General features: G+C 42.3%; 1 protein-coding gene across 1 annotated transcript in view; it reads left to right on the plus strand.

Annotated features, from left to right (window-relative positions):
* Positions 1-19,926, plus strand: part of DNAH14 (dynein axonemal heavy chain 14) — a 206,086-nt gene that overhangs the window by 108,999 nt on the left and 77,161 nt on the right. Inside the window, 6 exon segments of the mRNA XM_063125389.1 lie at positions 3,364-3,495; positions 5,492-5,707; positions 5,797-5,863; positions 6,781-6,998; positions 10,443-10,699; positions 12,783-12,887. Of these exon segments, the coding sequence (XP_062981459.1) occupies positions 3,364-3,495; positions 5,492-5,707; positions 5,797-5,863; positions 6,781-6,998; positions 10,443-10,699; positions 12,783-12,887 (995 nt within the window).

Genomic DNA, 19,926 nt, shown 5'->3' on the forward strand with positions numbered 1-19,926 from the left:
GCGCCTTTCTGAGAACTCGCGGGGTAGAGATTTACCCCTACTTGGACGATTGGCTGATAGTGGCTAGTACGGAACAGGAAGCCACCCACAATACCCACCTCACCATCAACCTCCTCAACGAATTAGGCCTTTGCATCAACAAAGAAAAATAAAATTTCCAACCAACCCAAAGAATAAAATTCCTTGGAGCAATTCTGGACTCAACCCGCTCTAAGGCTTTCCTCCCAGAGGAGAGAGCTACCACATTAGTGACACTCGCACTCAAGCTTTTTCATTCAAAAACTATATCTGCTTTCCAGGTGCAAAGACTACTGGGTTTCATGGCGGCTACTGTGAGCATCGTCCCGTGGGTGCGCCTCCACATGAGACCTCTGCAATTGTGGCTCTTGCGGGAGTACAACAATACAATGGACGCTCATCAAGTGAAATTGTTGCTCCCTGCGAACGTGAAGGACACCCTCCTTTGGTGGATGGATTTGCCCAATATCATGCAGGGGTTGGACTTCAGACCTCCACTGCCATCCCAACATCTGATGAGAGATGCATCTCTATCCGGATGGGGAGCCCACTGCGGAGACCTTACCATACAGGAACGTTGGAGTCCTACCGACAGGAAGAGACATATAAACGTCCTTAAATTGATGGCCATTCAGAAGGCACTGCATGCCTTCCAGCAGACCTTGTCAGGACATGTAATCCAAATTCATACCGACGACATGGCTGCTGTTTGGCATATAAACAAGCAAGGAGGAACACGGTCTATGGACCTGATTTCCCTAACCTTAGACATTTGGCACTGGGCTATCGCCCACGACATGACCTTATTGGCCATTCATATCGCAGGCCAAGACAATATATTGGCAGATGAGCTCAGCCGCACTTTTGTGGATACGCACGAGTGGCAGATGAAAAAGTCTGTACTCATGATGATTTTTCAGGCATGGGGACAGCCTGTAATAGACCTATTCGCGTCACCGGACAATGCCATCTGCAGTCTTTTTTGCACGTGGGCGGGTCACGGGCTAGTATCCCTGGGAGACGCCTTCGAAAGGATGTGGACAGGACAGCTTCTGTACCTGTTTCCCCCCATACCGCTTCTATCCAGGGTCATTGTAAAGTTGCGCATAGACAACGCCAACGCCATATTAGTAGCACCTTGGTGGCCAAGGCAGCTGTGGTTCACACCGCTACTCAAACTGTCCTCAGCGGAGTTTATCAGACTGCCCCAATGCTACAACCTGATTTCCAAAGGGAGGGGACTCATTCTCCATCCAGATGTCGGGTCACTGAACCTAACGGAATGGAGGATAAGGCAGCGTTAGACAACCAATCCCTGCCTGCTGACGTGTGGGACATTATTCTAGCAGCTAGAAAACCAGCTACTAGAAAATCATACGCCAATAAGTGGGAAGTCTTCTCTTCTTTTGCCCTCGCAGAAATGAGAACCCTTTCTCAGCACCAATAGCCACTGTGCTTTCCTTTCTTTTCTCCTTGTTTAAGAAAGGACTCAAGTTCTTGTCACTTAGAGTTTACCTGGCAGCAATTTCTGCATCACATCAATGGGTTCAAGGTTGCTCGGTCTTCACCCACCCATTAATAAAGCGTTTTATGAAGGGTATGAAGGATACCATCCCACCACTCTGCTCCTTTGTTCCTGAATGGAGCCTTTCTGTCGTACTCAAGGCTTTATCTGCCAAACCCTTTGAGCCATTTGCAAAGACAGATTTACGATTGCTGACTTTTAAGGTGGCATTCCTTGTTGCAATTACATCTGCTAGGCGTGCATCCGAGCTAGCAGCACTCCGTATGGACTCACCTTATACCGTGTTTCATGCTGACAAGGTTGTCCTTAGACCGGACCCAGCGTTTCTTCCAAAGGTTGTTTCTTCTTTTCACTTTGGACAGGATATCACCCTGCCAAGTTTTTTCCCTTCGCCGATATCTCCTCTTGAGTCGACACTACATACCCTGAACGTTAGACGTGCCCTCGCCTTCTACCAGTCCAGAACTGCTACCCTCCGGAGATCCCAAAGACTTTTTGTTTGTTACGGGGGCAAACAAAAGGGATTTCAAGCATCTCCGCAGAGAATATCTGCTTGGGTTGTTCAGACTATTAAATTAGCCTATGAACTTGCTGGCCTCCCGTTGGAGGGCAGAGTGCGTTCTCACTCCACCAGAGGAGCGGCCACTTCTACGGCTTTTGAAAGAGGAGTCGCCTTACCAGACCTCTGCAAAGCGGCTACCTGGTCGACACCTTTGACTTTTGCCAGTCACTACCGTCTGGACATCAGAGCATGTAGAGACTGTGCTTTTGGGCGTGCTGTCTTATCGGCAATACTTTGAGTTTCATTCATCACCTGACACCACCCACCTCCAGTAAGTCAGCTTGTTATTCGCCCATATGTGTGATGCACAGAGACCACGAAGAAGAAAGACAGGTTGCTTACCTGTAACTGTAGTTCTTCGAGTGGTCATCTGTGCAGTCACACAACCCTCTCACCGTCCCCACTATGGTGTCATTTTTGATTACCTGGTGGTTCACCTCAGTGAGATTGTTTAGGCGGTTTCAGGAACTGAGGAGATAGGGCGGGAACCCCTGAGCATGCTCAGTGGACGGTGGGGGAGGGGTTCCTGCCTAAAAGATTTTCAGCTAGTGAAGTTTCCAAAGCTGGCCCCGCGCAGGCGCAGAGCCCATATGTGTGACTGCACAGATGACCACTCGAAGAACTACAGTTACAGGTAAGCAACCTGTCTTTGTACTGTGGAAAAACCAAATTGAAACTCCCACTGTGGAAATATACATATTGAGCATCTTCGGGTGGGGTGGGGGGGAATTGCATTTCCTTACTGTCACTTCTCCACACTTCCTCATTCTTCCTGGAGGGGAAAGAGGAAATAAACAAGAGGAAAAGACCACATGGCCCATTCAGAGACTGTTTTTATCGCTCCGCTTTTCCTGCACATAGCAGGAAATCGCAGCACATTCAATTTTTTAAAAAAACAGTTGGATTAAAAGGGATCTATTTTGCAATGGAAAAATGAGCAGAAGGAGCACATGGGAGGCGGATGTTGTCTAAAAGATGCGTGCCCATCCATACGTGGGCAGTAGCGAGCATGCGATAAAACGCTCGCCTGATGAACCTCATTGTAAGAGCTGGGTTTATATATCTTAACAATTTAAGGACCCAATCTTATGCATATTTAGATTTTAAAAGTCCTATAATTCCTAGCATTCCTCAGCCAGCCATGCTGGCTGAGGAATGCTGGGTGTTGTCGGACTTTTTTTTCTTTCTAAACATACATAAGATTGTGCCATAAGGGACTTTAATGTTATAAACCTGATCTTTTAAACTGTATTTTCAGGCTCGTGTTGGTGTGATGCTAGTAGGCCCTACAGGTGGAGGGAAGACTACCATTAGAACCATTTTAGAAAAAGCCTTGATGATCTTACCATTGATGGATATGGGGAGTAATATAAAACTTGATGTTTTTCTGGTAAGGAGTTTTATTTTATTTTGTTCATTAATTTGTGGGCCTGTTTCTTAAAGATTGTTCATGTACTAATAATATGTATTTTTAAAGTATGTATTAATGTCTGATAGGGTGGGTATGAGATAACATTTTTATGATGCCAGATTTAAAGCATCACCAAAAGTACTAAAATAATCCCAGTTTCTTTCCCATATCATTTTTCATTAATTATTCAGATTTATTATGCAGTGAAAAAAATGAATCTATTTTTAAAGTATATTAAGGGTGCAATCCTGGTAAACCAGGAGTGGACAATTTAGGATATAACAGAATCTTTTTGATCCTAATTATTTTGGATTCCTACATAAAAACCTTCTTAAGCAGTTGTAGATAGCTGCATGTAATCAAAAGTTTCCAAAGCAACCAACTAAAGGGCAGTGGGTTGATAAAATTTGGGAGACTATGTATAAATTTCTCAGCAAGTAAATCAAGCAAGAAATCCAAACGTTTAGAAAGATATTATGGCATTTACTTCCTATGCTGAAGCAGTTCAAACTTTTGATCAAATTCCAACAAGGTACAATTGCCTATATTTTTTTCTGACTAATACAGGCATACACACAAAATAACACACACACACACACACACACTCCTTTTATATGCTGTATAAATTGTATTTTTATTCTTTTATTAGGTATTGAACTCGTACTTAGTCTGTTTTACTGTAGATGTTCCATAATATCCGTTATAGGCAAGGAATTATAATTAGTGAATTCCTTTGTTTCTTTAGTGATCTTGATTTATTGTTATTTATGTTCTTTTCTGGTGTATTGGAATATTGCAAGATTGTTGTATTGTGAGATTAGGCATGTTGGAGAAATTTATCCAATCCACTAGCTATAGGCAAAGTCAAGCTTTTGAGTGTGATATTCTTGGGGATCTCTCAAAAAAGGGATGAGATAATTCAACAGATTAAACTTCACACCTGAAGAATACTCTACATTGGTGAGGGAGTGAGGTGATTGTGGAATTGGCTGGGGCTATGAGCCTTCTGCCAAAAGATTCCCCACCTAGAAATGTGACTGCCCCACTTAACAAAGAAGGCTGACTAAAGCCTCATCTACACAAAGCAGGATATTGTACTATGAAAGCGGTATATAAAAGGCAGGAGCTTTATAGTGGTTTTATAGTGGTTTTGAAGTGCACTGACAACTGTTGGGGCCCATTGACACATACCATATTCCTCTTTCATACCGCTGTATCCAGCTTGGTGTGGCTCCTGCCTTTTATATACCTCTTTCATACTGCTTTTATCGGGCAATATCCTGCCTGGTGTAGATGAGACCTAAAGTGCTGGGAGGAGCTCCAGCCTTCATTGTTCTCCCTTTTCAGAGTAACTCTGAGTAGGACAAAAAACAGCTTCTAGAGCTCCGCTGTTGTTGTTATTGTACCACTAACGTTGCCAACAGTTTTAAAAAGTGTCAAATTAAAAAGAAAGAAAACAAGGTGGGAGTATAAATTTCTCCCCATGGCAACTGTGGGCCCCTCCTCTAAAAATGGAATTGAAAAAGCTTCCCTCGGTTTGCCAGCAAATGAGATGATGGATTGGGGCAACTGTTTTAGCTCATCCCTAATAAAATTTTGTAAATGAATTTTGAAAAGTTGGTTAACATTCAAGCTTTACAAATCTACTAAATATTGTAATAAACAGTGTTTATGAAATCCATCCCAAATACCAATGGTCCAAATGGTCCAGAATTTCCAGAATCATATGTGAAAATATGAATTTTCACAATTCATTAGATTTATTAGAAATCTAATGAATTCTAATATTAAATTTATTTTATGAATTTATTAGAAAAAGGCGCAATCAATATGTTTTCTCCCATTTGTAACGGCACAGCAGAAATGGTTTCATCTTACTGGTTTGTTATTTTCTTGGATGTTTGTATTAATTTAAAATAATGTTAATAATTGTTCATTAAAAAAAGAATTATTCAGGGTGTGTGTTTCTCCTCAGAATTCCCCAAAGAGAGGTAAAGTAGACACGTTTGTTATAAACCCAAAGTGTGTTACCCTTGGTGAACTTTTTGGAGAGACAAATCCTAGCACAATGGAGTGGTCAGATGGCCTGTTATCTTCAGCAGTTCGAGCTTTTGCCAAACTTGCAGCCAAAAAAACTAAAAAGAAAGAACCAAGCATTGGTATAAATTCTGAAATGCAGGATTTATACACTGTGAGTTCAACATTTTTTAAAATTATGTTAATATTGATGTTTTGTATCACATGTTGGGAACTTACATTTAGTTTCACCTCTTTTTTTAGCTGAACACAGTGACTATAGCCGATGCAGTCCTAACTGATGAAACCCCACAATCAACAGAAAATACAAGTATAGTATATATTCTCTTCTCTTCTCTTCTCTTCTCTTCTCTTCTCTCTCTCTTTCTCTCTCTCTCTCTATCTCTCTCTCTCACACACACACACACACACTTTCTTTGATGGATCCAAATTCTGCAACGTTTTAACATTTGGGTATTTATTTATACTACTCCATAGTCGAAGCTTCCTGGGTGGTTCACAAAAGTTATTGTATTAGTTGAGTAGTCCCATAGAAATTAGAGGTGGACCTCTAATTTTTATAATTAGAGGTGGACCTCTAATTATAAAATATAATGTGGTACTCCATAGGCCTATTAATTTCAGAGATTTGTTGTTTCCTTGGATACATTTCAGGATGAATAAGGGTGGTAAAATGAAAAGTATAGCATGTAAGATTAGACAGCCAACAGGCTTTAGCTTCGGCTATTGGAAATAAAATAAATAAAATTAATGTTGCTGCTAATTATGTAATAGTATTTTGAGTTCTTCACAAAGCGGTTCATATTGTGCTATTTCAGGTATATTAAATAAGCCAATTAATCTACTTCTAAAACAAGTTTGGAACAATTCTAATTTAAATGGGAGTTGTTTTTAAAAAGGGAACCACCAGGAGAAAAACTAATGAAAAACTGTCTCCCACTTACTGCCCTGGCTGCTTGTTCTGGCAGTGGCTCTGTTAGAGGTCTTCTCGTTAGGCTCATTTAGAATTTCTCTCTCAAAATGATACTATAACAGTATAATTTCTTGTCCAGCTTAATTATCAGCAAACATAATTTGATAGAGGTTTTAGAATGTATTTTCCTAGAGTAACAAATAAATTTCACAAATCTTTACAAAATTTATAACTTTCTTTTTAATCGTTTTCTCTTCTTCTTTTACATATGTTACTAGGAAATTCTAAAGTTACTGGTTGTTGTTTTTTAATAGATGAAGCTATTACTGACTGGCAATGGATTATCTTGGATGGGCCGGTAGATCCATCTTGGATAGAAAATTTAAATTCTGTGCTTGATGACACCAGAATGTTGTGTCTTGCTAATGGTGAAAGGATCTACTTATCGCCAGGAATCAGAATGGTATTTGAAGTGGACAGCCTCTCTCAGGCCAGCCCTGCTACTGTTAGTAGATGTGCCATGGTTTATGTGGTAAGTGTCTTTATTTATTTATTTATTACATTTTTATACTGCCCAATAGCTGAAGCTCTCTGGGCGGTTCACAAACAAAAAGGAAGTAGGTTCCTATACTCTTTATTCACAAAATGTTTATGCTAGAAGTAGACAACCTTTTGGGACCCATGGAAATCTTTGGCAATTTGAGGAACTATCTTGTGCACCGCTACAAAATGGGTGCGCTGCAGATGAATAATAATAATAATAATAATAATAATAATTTCTTGCCTGCCTCTCCGATCGAGGCCTCCACTCCGATCGAGGCGGGGAACAACAATAAACGATAAAATACATAATACTCAATTAAAACATAATATACATTGTTAAAAACATCCTAAAAAACATCCTAAAAACATTTTCATTTCTTAAGAATGTCTCTGAGCCTCCAGTGTGGCCCAGCAGCATTTGTGGAGAAAGAAGATGGGAGCAGCTAAAGGCCCTCACTTTCTTTGAACCAATTCCTTCTGCTAGTAAGAAACTTATTTTTATTTTTTTTTAACTAGGAGGGGTAGGACACATCAGTGGCACCAAGAAGGATGTCAAAAGGCATATTGGTGCCTACACATTTTATACTTTCATTCAATGTCCTCAGCCAACATAAGAAGTGCCCTGTTGGATCAGACCAAGGGCCCATCTAGTCCAGCACTCTATTCACAACGTGGCCAACCAGCCATCGGCCAGGGATGAACAAGCAGGACATGGTGCAACAGCACCCTCCCACCCATGTTCCCCAGCAACTGATGCACACAGGCTTACTGCCTCAAATACTGGAGATAATACACAATCATCAGGGCTAGTAGCCATTGATAGCCTTTGCCTCCAGGAATTTATCCAACCCCCTTTTAATGCCATCCAAATTGGTGGCCATCACTACATCTTGTGTTAGTGAGTTTCATATTTAACTATGCGCTGTGTGAAGAAGTCCTTCCTTTTATTTGTTCTGGATCTCCCACCAATCAGCTAGTATTTTGAGAGAGGGAGAAAAATGTCTCCCTATCCACATTCTTCATACCATGCATAATTTTGTACACCTCTATCATGTCTTCTGCTAGACTCCTTTTTTCCAAGCTAAACAATCCCAGTTGATGTAACCTTCCCTCGTAGGGGAGATGCCCCAGCCCCTTATTCATTTTAGTTGCCCTTTCCTGCATTTTTCCAACTCTATAATATCCTTTTTTAGGTGTGGTGACCAGAACTGTACACAGTATTCTAAGTGTGGTTGCACCATAGATTTGTATAAGGGCAGTATGATACTGGCCGTTTTATTCTCAATTCCTTTTCTTATAATGTCTAACATGGAGTTTGTCTTCTTTACACACTGGATGGACATTTTCATCGAGCTGTCCACCACAACTCCAAGATCTCTTTCTTGTTTGGTCACCGCCAGCTCAGGTCCCATTAGTTTTTTTGCCCCAACGTGCATCACCTTACACTTGCTTACTTTGAACCGCTTCTGCCATTTGGATGCCCACTCTCCTAGCTTGGAGAGATCCCTTTGGAGCTCTTCACAATCCCTTTGTATTTTAACAACCTTAAATAATTTGGTGTCGTTGGCAAACTTGGCCACTTCACTGCTCAGTGAACATGCCAAGTAAATTGGGCTTGTTAATTATATGTGCTGTTATTTTAGTAAAGCTCAGTGCATCAATTTCATATTGTATATGTACACAACTAAATAACTAAATAAATATGTCCCATAATAAAGATTTTATGATCATAGTGTTAGAAGGGTTTATTGTCCTTTATACTGGAGAGTAACAAGATAATAAAACATGTTCTTATCTTGTATACATTGGGCTCTGCATAAAGATACGACAGCCTACTGGCACTCCTGACATTTCATGGTCTTTTGGCCCTGTCTCCCATTTTCTTTCAGTGTGTGTGTGTGTGTGTGTGTGTTTTAGTCATGGAGGATAACATTGATTCTGACAACATAGACTCAAGCATACAAATGTTTTATTTTACAATAAAATAATCTAAGGTTTAACACAATTCTGTGGAACAGTGAGCTCAATCCATTATAACACCTCTACTATTATTTGCATGATAATTTAACCTGGGATAAATTTGAGCCCTGTTTGTGGAACAGAAACAAACTTGGTTGCCCCACTTGACGACTATGCTAGGGAATGGATGAGGGGAGTGCAACCTGTTCCTCTGGACCTTTCAGTGGCTTTCGATACCATTGACTATGGTATCTTTCTGGATCGTTCATCTGGATTGGGCTTAGGAGGCGCAGTTTTTAAGTCCTCTTTCCTGGAGGAGTGGTCTCAGAAGGTGGTGTTGGGGGAATTTTGTTCTACCTCGTAGATGTTAGACTGTGGGGGTTCCACAAGGTTCCATCCTGTACCCCAGGCTTTCTAAGATCTACATGAAATCACTGGGGGAAGTCATCAGGAGGTTTGGATTGAAATGTCATCAATGTGTAGATGGTACTCAGCTCTGTCTCTATTTCCATCTACACATTACAGGAAGGCTGTTGAACTCATTAACCAATGTCTAGAGGCTCTTTTTGGGTGATGAACTTAATGCAGACAAGAAAAAGGTACTGTGGTTGGGAAATGAGCCACTCTGGATGGAGATTCCCAACTGATCTTAGATGGGGTTGGACCCCCCTAAAGCCAAGTGCATAGTCTGGGAGTCTTCCTGGACTCTGCACTAACTTGGGAAGCCAGTACATTTTTGCCAGCTTAGAGTCACAGCTGGTGTACTAGCCTATCTAGAGAGTTATCCATGCACTAGTGACTGGACTACTGCAATGTGCTGTACATTGGGCTGTCTTTCAAGACGGTTCAGAATCTCCTAGTACAGAAAGCAGCCTCCCAAGTGTTTGTTCACATAATACCTATACTGCGCTAGCTGCACTGGTTACCTATGTCTTTCTCAGCCCAATTTAAGGTGCTGGTTTTGACCTATAAGGCCTTACATGGTTTGGGACCAAATTACGTGAAGGATTTAGGGATTGCACGAATGCCTGACTGGTTCCAGGAGTCCGATGGAGTTCCCCGTGCTCAGCTTCCTGGATACTGCTTGGTGAGCCGCTGTGCAAGCCCCCAGGTCTTACCGGGTTCATCCGCAAACACCCAGAAGCCGTCCATCTCTTCCATCTCTTCAGTGAGCTGTCATTTGCATAAAAATGGCGAGTCATCTTTTTCCGTAAACTGATTCTTACACAAATGGCACCCATAAAGCAGCCATTTATATAATATTATAGATGTAAATGGACCATTTATGCCTGTAATGGCATGTAAATAGATGCCTAATGGCTGCCATTTGCATAAGGATCAATTTATGGAAAAACATGAGTCAATGTATGTGCTGTGATTCACATATTAGGAGCAGTATCAAAATACAAAGAACGTAAATGCATGATATGGCTATATTTCTGAACTTCTATTAATTCACTTTATTTATTTGCAGGACCCAGTTGATCTAGGATGGGAGCCATATGTCAAAACATGGTTAGAAGGCTTTTCCGAAATAATAGCACAGAATGATATGGAATACCTTGAAAGTTTATTTCACTCAAGTATAAACAGAGGGATGGACTTTTTGAATAAGCATAAGAGAATGCAAACATTTCCTGTACATGAGATGGGAATTGTAATGAATATTTGCAGAATTATTGGTTCATTTATGAACATAATGCAACAAAATGGTCAATTACAAATGAGTAAGTACACTCATTCCAAGATTAATGTTTAGGGTGCAATCCTATATAACAGTGGTGGGTAACTTTTAGTCCTCTGGATATTTTGGCCTACAACTCCCAGGATCAGCTTTCCTTATAAAAATATAAAAACAGCCATGCTGGATCAGACCAAGGGTCCATCTAGTCTTGCACTCTGTTCACACAGTGGCTGACCAGCTGTCAAACAGGAACCCACAAGCAAGATATGGGTGCACCCTCCTGCCCATGTTCCCCAGCAACTGGTATATATAGGCATACTGCCTCTGATATTAGAAGTAGCGCATTAATAGCCTTATCCTCCAGGAATTCGTCTAACCTGCTTTTAAAACCATTCTCAGTTGCTGTTGTTGGGTATTATTATTATTATTATTATTATTATTATTATTATTATTATTATTATTATGTAAATTAAGAAAGACACACATACAAAAAAAAATCAGGCTTAATATAATTTATTTATTTATTTATTTATTATTTATTTACATTTATATACCGCCACACAGCTGAAGCTCTCTGGGCGGTTCACAAAAGCTAAAAACAGTAAACATCAAAAATATACAAAATAATAGGAAAATAAGTAATAATTTAACAGACAACAACTGATTGTATATTAAACTTTATTAATTCAGCTAAAATAGCTAAATGGCCTATATTATCATTTGTCAAGATAGAAGACTTCTTTTTCCCTAGAGCCAACCTAACAAATTTGGCAATGTTGTATGTAACAAAATAATCTGTCCCAGCCAATAAAAATAAGTTTTTGTTTTAAGTGGAGTTATCTCTAATACCAAGAGTTAAGGGGATCAAAGTATTGAGTCCTCAGCTCTAGATACAATGGACATTCCAAAAGAAAGTGAACTAGATCCTCTACTGTCTCACATCCAACTAGACAATGTCCATTCACCATATGTTAATCACTATAGCATCTTTTAAACTCCATTTAAGCTTCATTTAGTTAAGAACCATCTAAATCTATATGGGTAGATAAAAGACAAATATGGAAGCAATTATGGAAGGTTATAAAATCTTTATACAGCATGATGGAACAACACATGGTCACTAGTGCAGAAGTAGTTTGGAAGTCAGTATCAATCAGATGTTTTGAGACTTCCAGATGGGCACTATCATTTATTTATTTATTTATTACATTTTTATACCGCCCAATAGCTGAATCTCTCTCATAGTCCCTTGCAATCAGATAGCCCACTGAGAAACCTAATTTAGAAATGATTTCATGCATTTTGGTGGCCCATGATTCTGCCCTCAGATCTTCAAATGCCAGTAAAATGAGAGGAGATGCCTGTTGAAAAATTATTAAAATAAACAATAAATAGCTTCTGAGTTAAGATTCCTAAGGTTCCCACTGAACAACACAGGCTGTCTCCCTTTGGACAATTGCCTTGGGGGTGGATCTAGGAACATGCAGGGATCAAGACAGAAATTAGTTTCAATTCCAGGGCTCCTCCAGTATCTGAGTTAACCCACATAGGTGCCCCATTCAGGAGCTAGGACCGTCAAGCAGGGGCATCACTAACTTTGTACCTGGTTCAGCTGAGAAATAAAAAATAGCATTATAAGTTACATTAGGCACCAGCACAGTAGCTTTCAAATGAGTGGACCAAGATCCAGATTTTTTAAAGGCACAATCCTATGCATGTTTATACAGAAAAAAGTCTGATAACTCCCAGCATTCCCCAGCCAGCACGATGGGACCTTTTTTTTGCCAAAATATGCATAGGATTGCACCCTAAGTGTCACACCCAAATATTTATATGAGTCAACCAGCTTCAGCAACTGGTTATCCAGTCTTCCTGATGAAAAGAAACAATATAATAATATTGAAATAGTTCATGTCTTGTTCATGTACTTATGTTCCATCACTTAATTTTTAAAGTAGCAACAACCAGCCTTGTCTTTCAGAACATCTTGTCCTTTGTAGTAGATTAGGATCAAAACAGAAAAGTTTAACTGAAATTAAAAGGTAAAATCAATTGTATAGGAAATTACAGTTGCTTCAAGTATTATATTATTTGTTTATTTCTTGATCTGGTCCATTACATTAAAGGTAGTAAAAGAAGACGAAGCACAGTGAGTTTCTCAACAGTGATCGAGAGCAGTGGTCCGCGGTTTTCAAGTGCACTCAGTGGAGTGGTCCCATCAATAATGAAGAAAAGGTGAGTGAGCCATGAAGGCACCTACTGAATTATCACAAAGTGCTGAAAAGTTTGATTTTTTCATGTGTGGTACATCATAATTTTTCTAAGTGGATGGAAGATCCGTACACTTTGTTGCTTTCTGTGATGGAAATTGTCCCAAGCAGCCTATCTGCTGGCAAATGAATGTGTCCTATGCAGCAAGTCCTGCCTCACACAAGGAGATCAGAATGTGGATTCTCTGTTACAGACAAGCAGAAATAATTTCAGTGAGTTTTTTTTTTTGGTTGTTTTTTTTAAAAAAACAATTCTTTTACTGTTGGTTAGTTTTTCAGTCATTTCCTTAATTGGCCAAGGTACCCTGTTTCAAAATTCTGACAGGGTATGCTTTCAAAACAAGAAAAGGGACCCAAATGATTTAAAGCCTTTCTACACAAGGCATTTATTGTGTTCTTGTGATTACTCACTCACAGTAATTCACAGTAATTTTATGACGTTATCATCCTCCAGGGTCTCTCCTGTTCTCTGCAACCATTATAGCAGTGTATGTGTGTTTCTAATGAAAAAAAGTCTGGTATTTCCCCGAATGATGACATGAATTTGCACCAGTCCACTATACTACAGTGCCACCTAGTGATTATGTGATAGAGCATACAGAAAGACAGAAAAAGAAGCCCACCGTCCCGGGGGTGGGGGGGACATGTGTAAAGGAGCCAGTCTTAATCCCACAAAGAATCCAGAAGTCTTTAGGGGAGTAAGGTTGTGAAAAGCAGTTCTTTCCTGCATAGACCCAATTCTTTTTCTGCATAGTTACCTGGAGATGGTTAAAAGCCCACATAATGTGGCAGACTTCATTTTAAAATGACTTGAAACAAAGGGATCTTGTAACAGACTGAATGGTGATAATATTGGGGTTCTTTTCATAATAGAATTTTCATATGGTGTTCTGGCAGCCAGGTGGTGGGAGTGTACCAAGGTTTTTATTGCTTCTTGAAGCTTTTGGATCAGAAAGACACACAAAACTCAAAGCACTATGTTAGGAGAAAACTCTTTGAGCTCCAGCCAATGACCCCATCCATAATCCCCTTCTACTCCTCTCTTCCTCTGCCCCCTTCATTTGAAATATGTACACATATTAGGGGTCATAGTGGTGCAAGTGATGTAAACAAGTGTTCCAAGCAGGTGTTTTAAAAGCACTAATACTATGAGCTATGCTGTTCACTGTGGTGTGTAGGATGCTTACTTATTTTTTTATTGCCCTTTTCAAGTTAGCATAGCTGTGGATAGTTTGCAATTTGTTTATTATCTATGTTGGTTGTAAAAATAAAAGAGAGTAATGGCTATGCCAACATTTTAGGCTTATAATTAGCCACTCACAGAAGTTTGCAGATCATTTACAACACGGTCAACCTCCAGGACATCTCTCATGCCTTCCCACAGTAATCTGGCAGGGATAAGGCCCTATTCTCCAGGTTGGTGTGAGGAAGGCATCCCACAATGGGTTAACTCCCCCTATCGCCCAGGAAAAGCAGGGACTCACATGACTGAGTTTTAAGCCCTCTATTGGTCTGAAGCTCCTCCTAGCCAGTTCGTCCCTGCTTTTCGCCCAGGACAGAGCTACTTCTCATCTCCTCCTATCTCAAGCCTATACTTATCTCTATTTCTAACACTTTTTAAACTTCTTACCTCTTTGACTTTCTTTCTCTTACCAAAAACAAACAAACAAACAAAAACCCTTTTCTGCTTCTTTTTCTCTGCCGCTTGCCTATCATTCTCTATGACCCCTCCGGCAAAGAAAACCATTTCGAAGCCTCAAAAGAAAAAGAAAACAACGACTCATGTGAGAGTCGTTAGGAAGCCATCAGCAGACAAAAGGATGACCTGCCAGAAAGGTCAAGGAGATAACCAGTTTGCCGGCTTAGGCTGCCTACTGAGTCTCCCAGCCGGAGGATCAAAGAGATCACCAGCCCGGAGGCCAAGGCCCCTCGCTGAGTCTCTTACACACCAGGAACGGTGCGATCCCGGCCTCAAAAGATGCGGCCGAGACTGAGGGAGTCGGGGGCTCAGCACGCCACCCTCTCCACTCAGAACAAGAGGAGGAAGCAACGGAGCAGCTGGATGCTCCAACAGCATCGAGGGTGAGATCAAATCCATTCTTTCTCCCCCACGTGGATGTTTCCCGCCAAACAAAGCGGGCGGCCATTTTGAGTTGCAGTTTTGATTCCAACTTGCAAAGGGAAGCCCCTCCTCCTTCCACCTCCTCCATTGCTCAGCCACAGAATAATGAGATAGCCCCAACGCCTATCCTAAGCATGGCTCAAATAGATAAATCTGTTTTAGCACAGATCACTAAGGCAGTACTGGATAATCTGTCTGACCATTTGTTAGACAAGCAAACCTTGAGATCAAGCCGTTCTGCAAAACGCACCAGAGGCTTGCACACTTCTGAGTCTTCCTCCTCTCCTCCTCCACAATTAGAAAACAAAAATAAAAACAATGATAAAACAAAAAACAAAAATAAGGCTTTCAGGTCAAAACAGCCCAATTCTTCCCATAGTCTGCACTCATCAGCAGGCTCTGGGGACGACTCTCCAGACCCACACTCCATAGCCAAAGGTCGCTCTAACAAATCCAAGACCCCCTTGGCTGAGCCCCACCATGACAGTGATTCCTCCATAATGTCACTGCAGGAGTTCTTTTCAGAAGGAGAGGAGGGTGGATGGTCAGACATAGAAATTACAGACCATATCTCGGCTGATCGATTCTTTAACAAAGAGGATTTTTTACCTTTATTGTCCAAAGCAATTGTCTCTCTAGCTAGTGAGCCAGTACAACCCGACAAACAGCAATCTTTATCTAGAGGGGCAGCGATGTTTCCAGAACCCAAGCCAACCACCAGAGAGGTACCTTTTCCCAGTTCCTTTAATAAATTAATGAAGGAGGAGTGGAAATCTCCCCTCCAGGGGAAAAAGGGAGTCAGTACAGCGCAGAGGTTTTATACTCTTCCTCACAATGTGATGGAAGAATTAAAAATTCCATTAGTAGATGCCCCTGTGGCGGCCTTGCTCTCAGGTGCTGTATTGCCAAAAGACGGTGACTTTCCCCTAAAAGACCACGGGGAACGAAGATCAGATACAGCTTTAAAAAAGGCGCATGAAGCTTCAGCATTAGCTTTAAGGGCCTCAGCAGTATCATCTTTTTTCGCTAGAGCTTCCATCTTATGGGTGGAAGACATAATAAACAATAAGGAATTAGATCAGCCTACTTTATACAGAGGACTGCTCAAACTCTCTAAATCTTTTGCCTTCCTGGCTGATGCTACACAAGATGCGCTTCAGTTTTCAGCCCGCTCCATAGCAGCTGCTAATGTGGCCAGACGTTCCATTTGGCTTAAGCACTGGAATGTTGATCTTCCCTCAAGGGGAAATCTTGCGACTGTACCTTTCACAGGTGCACACCTTTTTGGAGAAGAGGCCTTAAAAGATGTCCTCATAGAGACTAAGGATAAGAAAAAAGTTATGCCTTCATCCTTCCGGCGAGAAGATAAAAAACTCATCCGGTCTTATACATCCTTTCGCCCATTCCGGACCACTAACCAATCTTCCTTTCGATCCAAAAGCTACAGGTTTCCTAAACCAGCATGGTCCAGATCCCGCTTTCAGTCCAGAAGCGCCAACTCCTCTAGCGCTTCTGCCAAACCCCCTTCTACTTTCCAGGCCTCAAGGTCTGGACGACAGCAGTTCTGACGCCAGGGAACCCTTCATCGGGGGGAGACTTCAACATTTCCTCCCAGCATGGGAACAATCCACAGACGATCGCTGGGTCCTGGACACCATCTCCCATGGTTATCTCATAGAGTTTTGGAAACAACCTCCCCCTCGGTTCACCCCATCCCCCACATCACAATCCGCCACCAAGAATCACATCCTATCTACCGCCATACAGCGTCTACTTCAAATAGGAGCGATAGAACCAGTACCATCCATAGAAAAATACGAAGGTATTTATTCCATCTTATTTCTAGTAGCCAAAAAGGGCAAAGGCTGGAGACCAATTCTGGACCTCAAGCATCTGAACAGGTTTGTCAAATATCGAAAATTCCGTATGGAGACATTGCAAACCATCAAAGAAGCCCTTCACAAAGCAGAATATTTGACTTCCATAGACCTCACAGAGGCATATCTGCATATTCCCATCTCACTACCTCACAGAAAATTCCTACGCTTCACGTACCAGAACTATCATTACCAGTACAAAGCACTTCCATTTGGCCTATCCTCGGCACCCCGCAACTTCACCAAGATCATGGTGACAGTAATAGCTCATCTCCGGCTAAAGGGCGTGCATATTTATCCATATTTGGACGACCTTCTTATCCGTTCTGTTTCCAGTCAGAAAGCCTCGCAGGATCTACAGACAACTGTCGAGTGCCTAGAAAGACACGGCTTTGTCATAAACAGAAAAAGAGCCATCTCACACCCACCCAGGTCCTCCCTCATCTAGGAGCACTCATCGACACCTCCAAGGGTTTAATATTCCTCTCCCCAGAGAGAATAGTCAAGTTTCAGGACCGCTCAAGGGCAATTCATCGGCAAAGAATAACCAACTTAATGGATGCTGCACATCTTCTGGGTTTAATGATCTCATGCCTCGGCATTCTCCCATGGGCCAGGCTGCATTCTCGCCCCCTTCAGTGGTTCCTATTGCCCTTCCAAGCTCAAATAGCAAGGAGGGATCGCCTCCCAATACTTCTCCCTCTGCACGTCAGAGACTCCCTCATGTGGTGGCAAGACCTCCAAAATCTGCAGGTGGGCAGCCCCTTTCAGGAGCCTCAGAGGATCTTACTGACAACAGATGCCAGCCTCGAAGGGTGGGGAGCCCACTGCAACTCTCTCCTGGCCCAAGGAAAATGGAATGCAGAGGAAAAATGCCACAGCATCAACTGGCTGGAGCTCAGGGCAGTACACCTGGGTCTAAAAGCATTCTCACGCCATCTGCAACATTCTCATGTCCTAGTCAGAATGGACAACACAACAACACGAGCCCACATAACACGTCAAGGGGGTTCCAAATCCCTCTCCTTACACCTGGAGGCCCAGAGCATGCTATTATGGGCCGAACAGAACTTAGCCTCCATATCAGCCCAACACATCAAAGGGACCCTGAACCATACAGCAGACTATCTGAGTCGGCAACAAATAGACCCAGGGGAATGGAGCCTACATCCAGCAGTCTTCCAGAGAATCATACACCATTTCGGCCCACTAACGCTGGACCTGTTTGCATCCAGGCAAAACCACAAGCTGCCAAGATTTCTCTCCAGATTCCAGTCTTACGGAGCCGAAGGGATAGATGCACTATATATCAACTGGCCGAAAGAGAGGCTCTACGCATTCCCTCCAATCCCCCTCTTAGCCAGAGTTCTACAAAAAATCAGAAAGGAACAAGCCACTGTAGTCCTAGTAGCCCCCTTCTGGCCCCGACGCCCCTGGTTCTCCGAGATTCTAGCCCTAGCAGTGCAAGGTCCATGGTTCCTGCCCCAGATCTCAGATCTCTTGTCTCAGGGACCAGTACTGCACCCAGACCCAAATTGGCTCAAACTAGCCGCCTGGCTGCTGAGAGGTCCATCTACTTAACTCTGGGTTATTCTGAGGAGGTCATATCCACCCTGCTGGCATCCCGCAAGGACTCCACGACCAGAATTTACGAAACAACCTGGAAGTCCTTCTGCAGGTGGAGTGAAAGGGAGAAACTTATTCCACGGGCAACAGGTGTCAAGGACACCTTTCACCTAGCCTTTCTCCAACAAGGCCTTCAGATGGGTTTAAAACCGGGTACCCTGCGCAGGCAAACGTCAGCCCTGTCATCAGTCCTTTCCAGGCCTGGTAGGCAGCCACTAAGTTCACACCCTCACATCAAAAGATTCCTCCGTGGAGCCGCACTCAAGAGTCCTCCCATTGTCCATAGGTTTCCTTCCTGGAGCCTACATGTTGTACTTTCTGCATTGACTAAACCTCCCTTTGAACCAATTGCCTCTATCCCACTACGCATTTTGTCACAAAAAGTTCTTTTCCTTGTGGCCATAACATCTGCTCGCAGAATCTCAGAGTTATCTGCCATTTCAATCAGAAAAGGCCTCATCACCTTCCATAAGGATTCTGTCGTCCTTCGAACAGACCCGACCTTTATCCCTAAGGTCAACACGCTATTCCATAGGTCACAGGAGCTTATTCTGCCATCTTTCTGTCCTAACCCTTCTCATCCACAGGAGAAGGCCTGGCACAAGCTGGATGTCCGCAGAGCCATTAAAGTTTACTTAAAAAGGACAGAGTCCTTTCGAAAATCTGATTCACTGTTTGTTTCCTTTCACCCTGTGGCTATGGGCAAGAAGGTTACCAGATCTACCCTAGCTAGGTGGTTAAAAGCATGTATTTTTTCGGCCTATGAGGCCTCATGCCTCCCCAAGCCATTAGGAGTCACAGCTCACTCCACTAGAGCAGCAGCCACATCAGCCGCCTTAAGTACTAATGCCCCTCTGGCAGAAATCTGCAAGGCGGCCACCTGGACAAGTCCTAATTCCTTCATAAGATTGCAAAATAGACACATATGCCTCAGCGGATGCCTCCTTTGGCAGGAGAGTCCTCCAGCAGGTTGTAGGACTACAATAGACTCGGCTTAAGATTTTCCCACCCAGATAAGGGGTTTTTAGCTTTTGCATATCCCATTGTGGGATGCCTTCCTCACACCAACCTGGAGAATGGAACATTGGTACTTACCGAGAAGGTTCCTTCTGGGTTGGTGTGCGGAAGGCATCCCAACCACACCCTGAAACACCACCGAGTCTATCAGGCCACTTGTCTCTGCATTTAGCCGGCCAGACCTTTTCCTAAGGATCCTCAAAGTTTGTACTCTCAGATTGATTTCTAAGTACTTACTAATAAGTTATCTGTTCCTCTGTGGTTCTTCCTTACCTATGATACAAAGAGATGCTTCCTTTCTCAATTTCCGAGCTTTAGCCATGGACGGAACTGGCTAGGAGGAGCTTCAGACCAATAGAGGG

Source organism: Elgaria multicarinata, chromosome 4, assembly GCF_023053635.1.
Source record: "Elgaria multicarinata webbii isolate HBS135686 ecotype San Diego chromosome 4, rElgMul1.1.pri, whole genome shotgun sequence".
Taxonomy (NCBI): domain Eukaryota; kingdom Metazoa; phylum Chordata; class Lepidosauria; order Squamata; family Anguidae; genus Elgaria; species Elgaria multicarinata.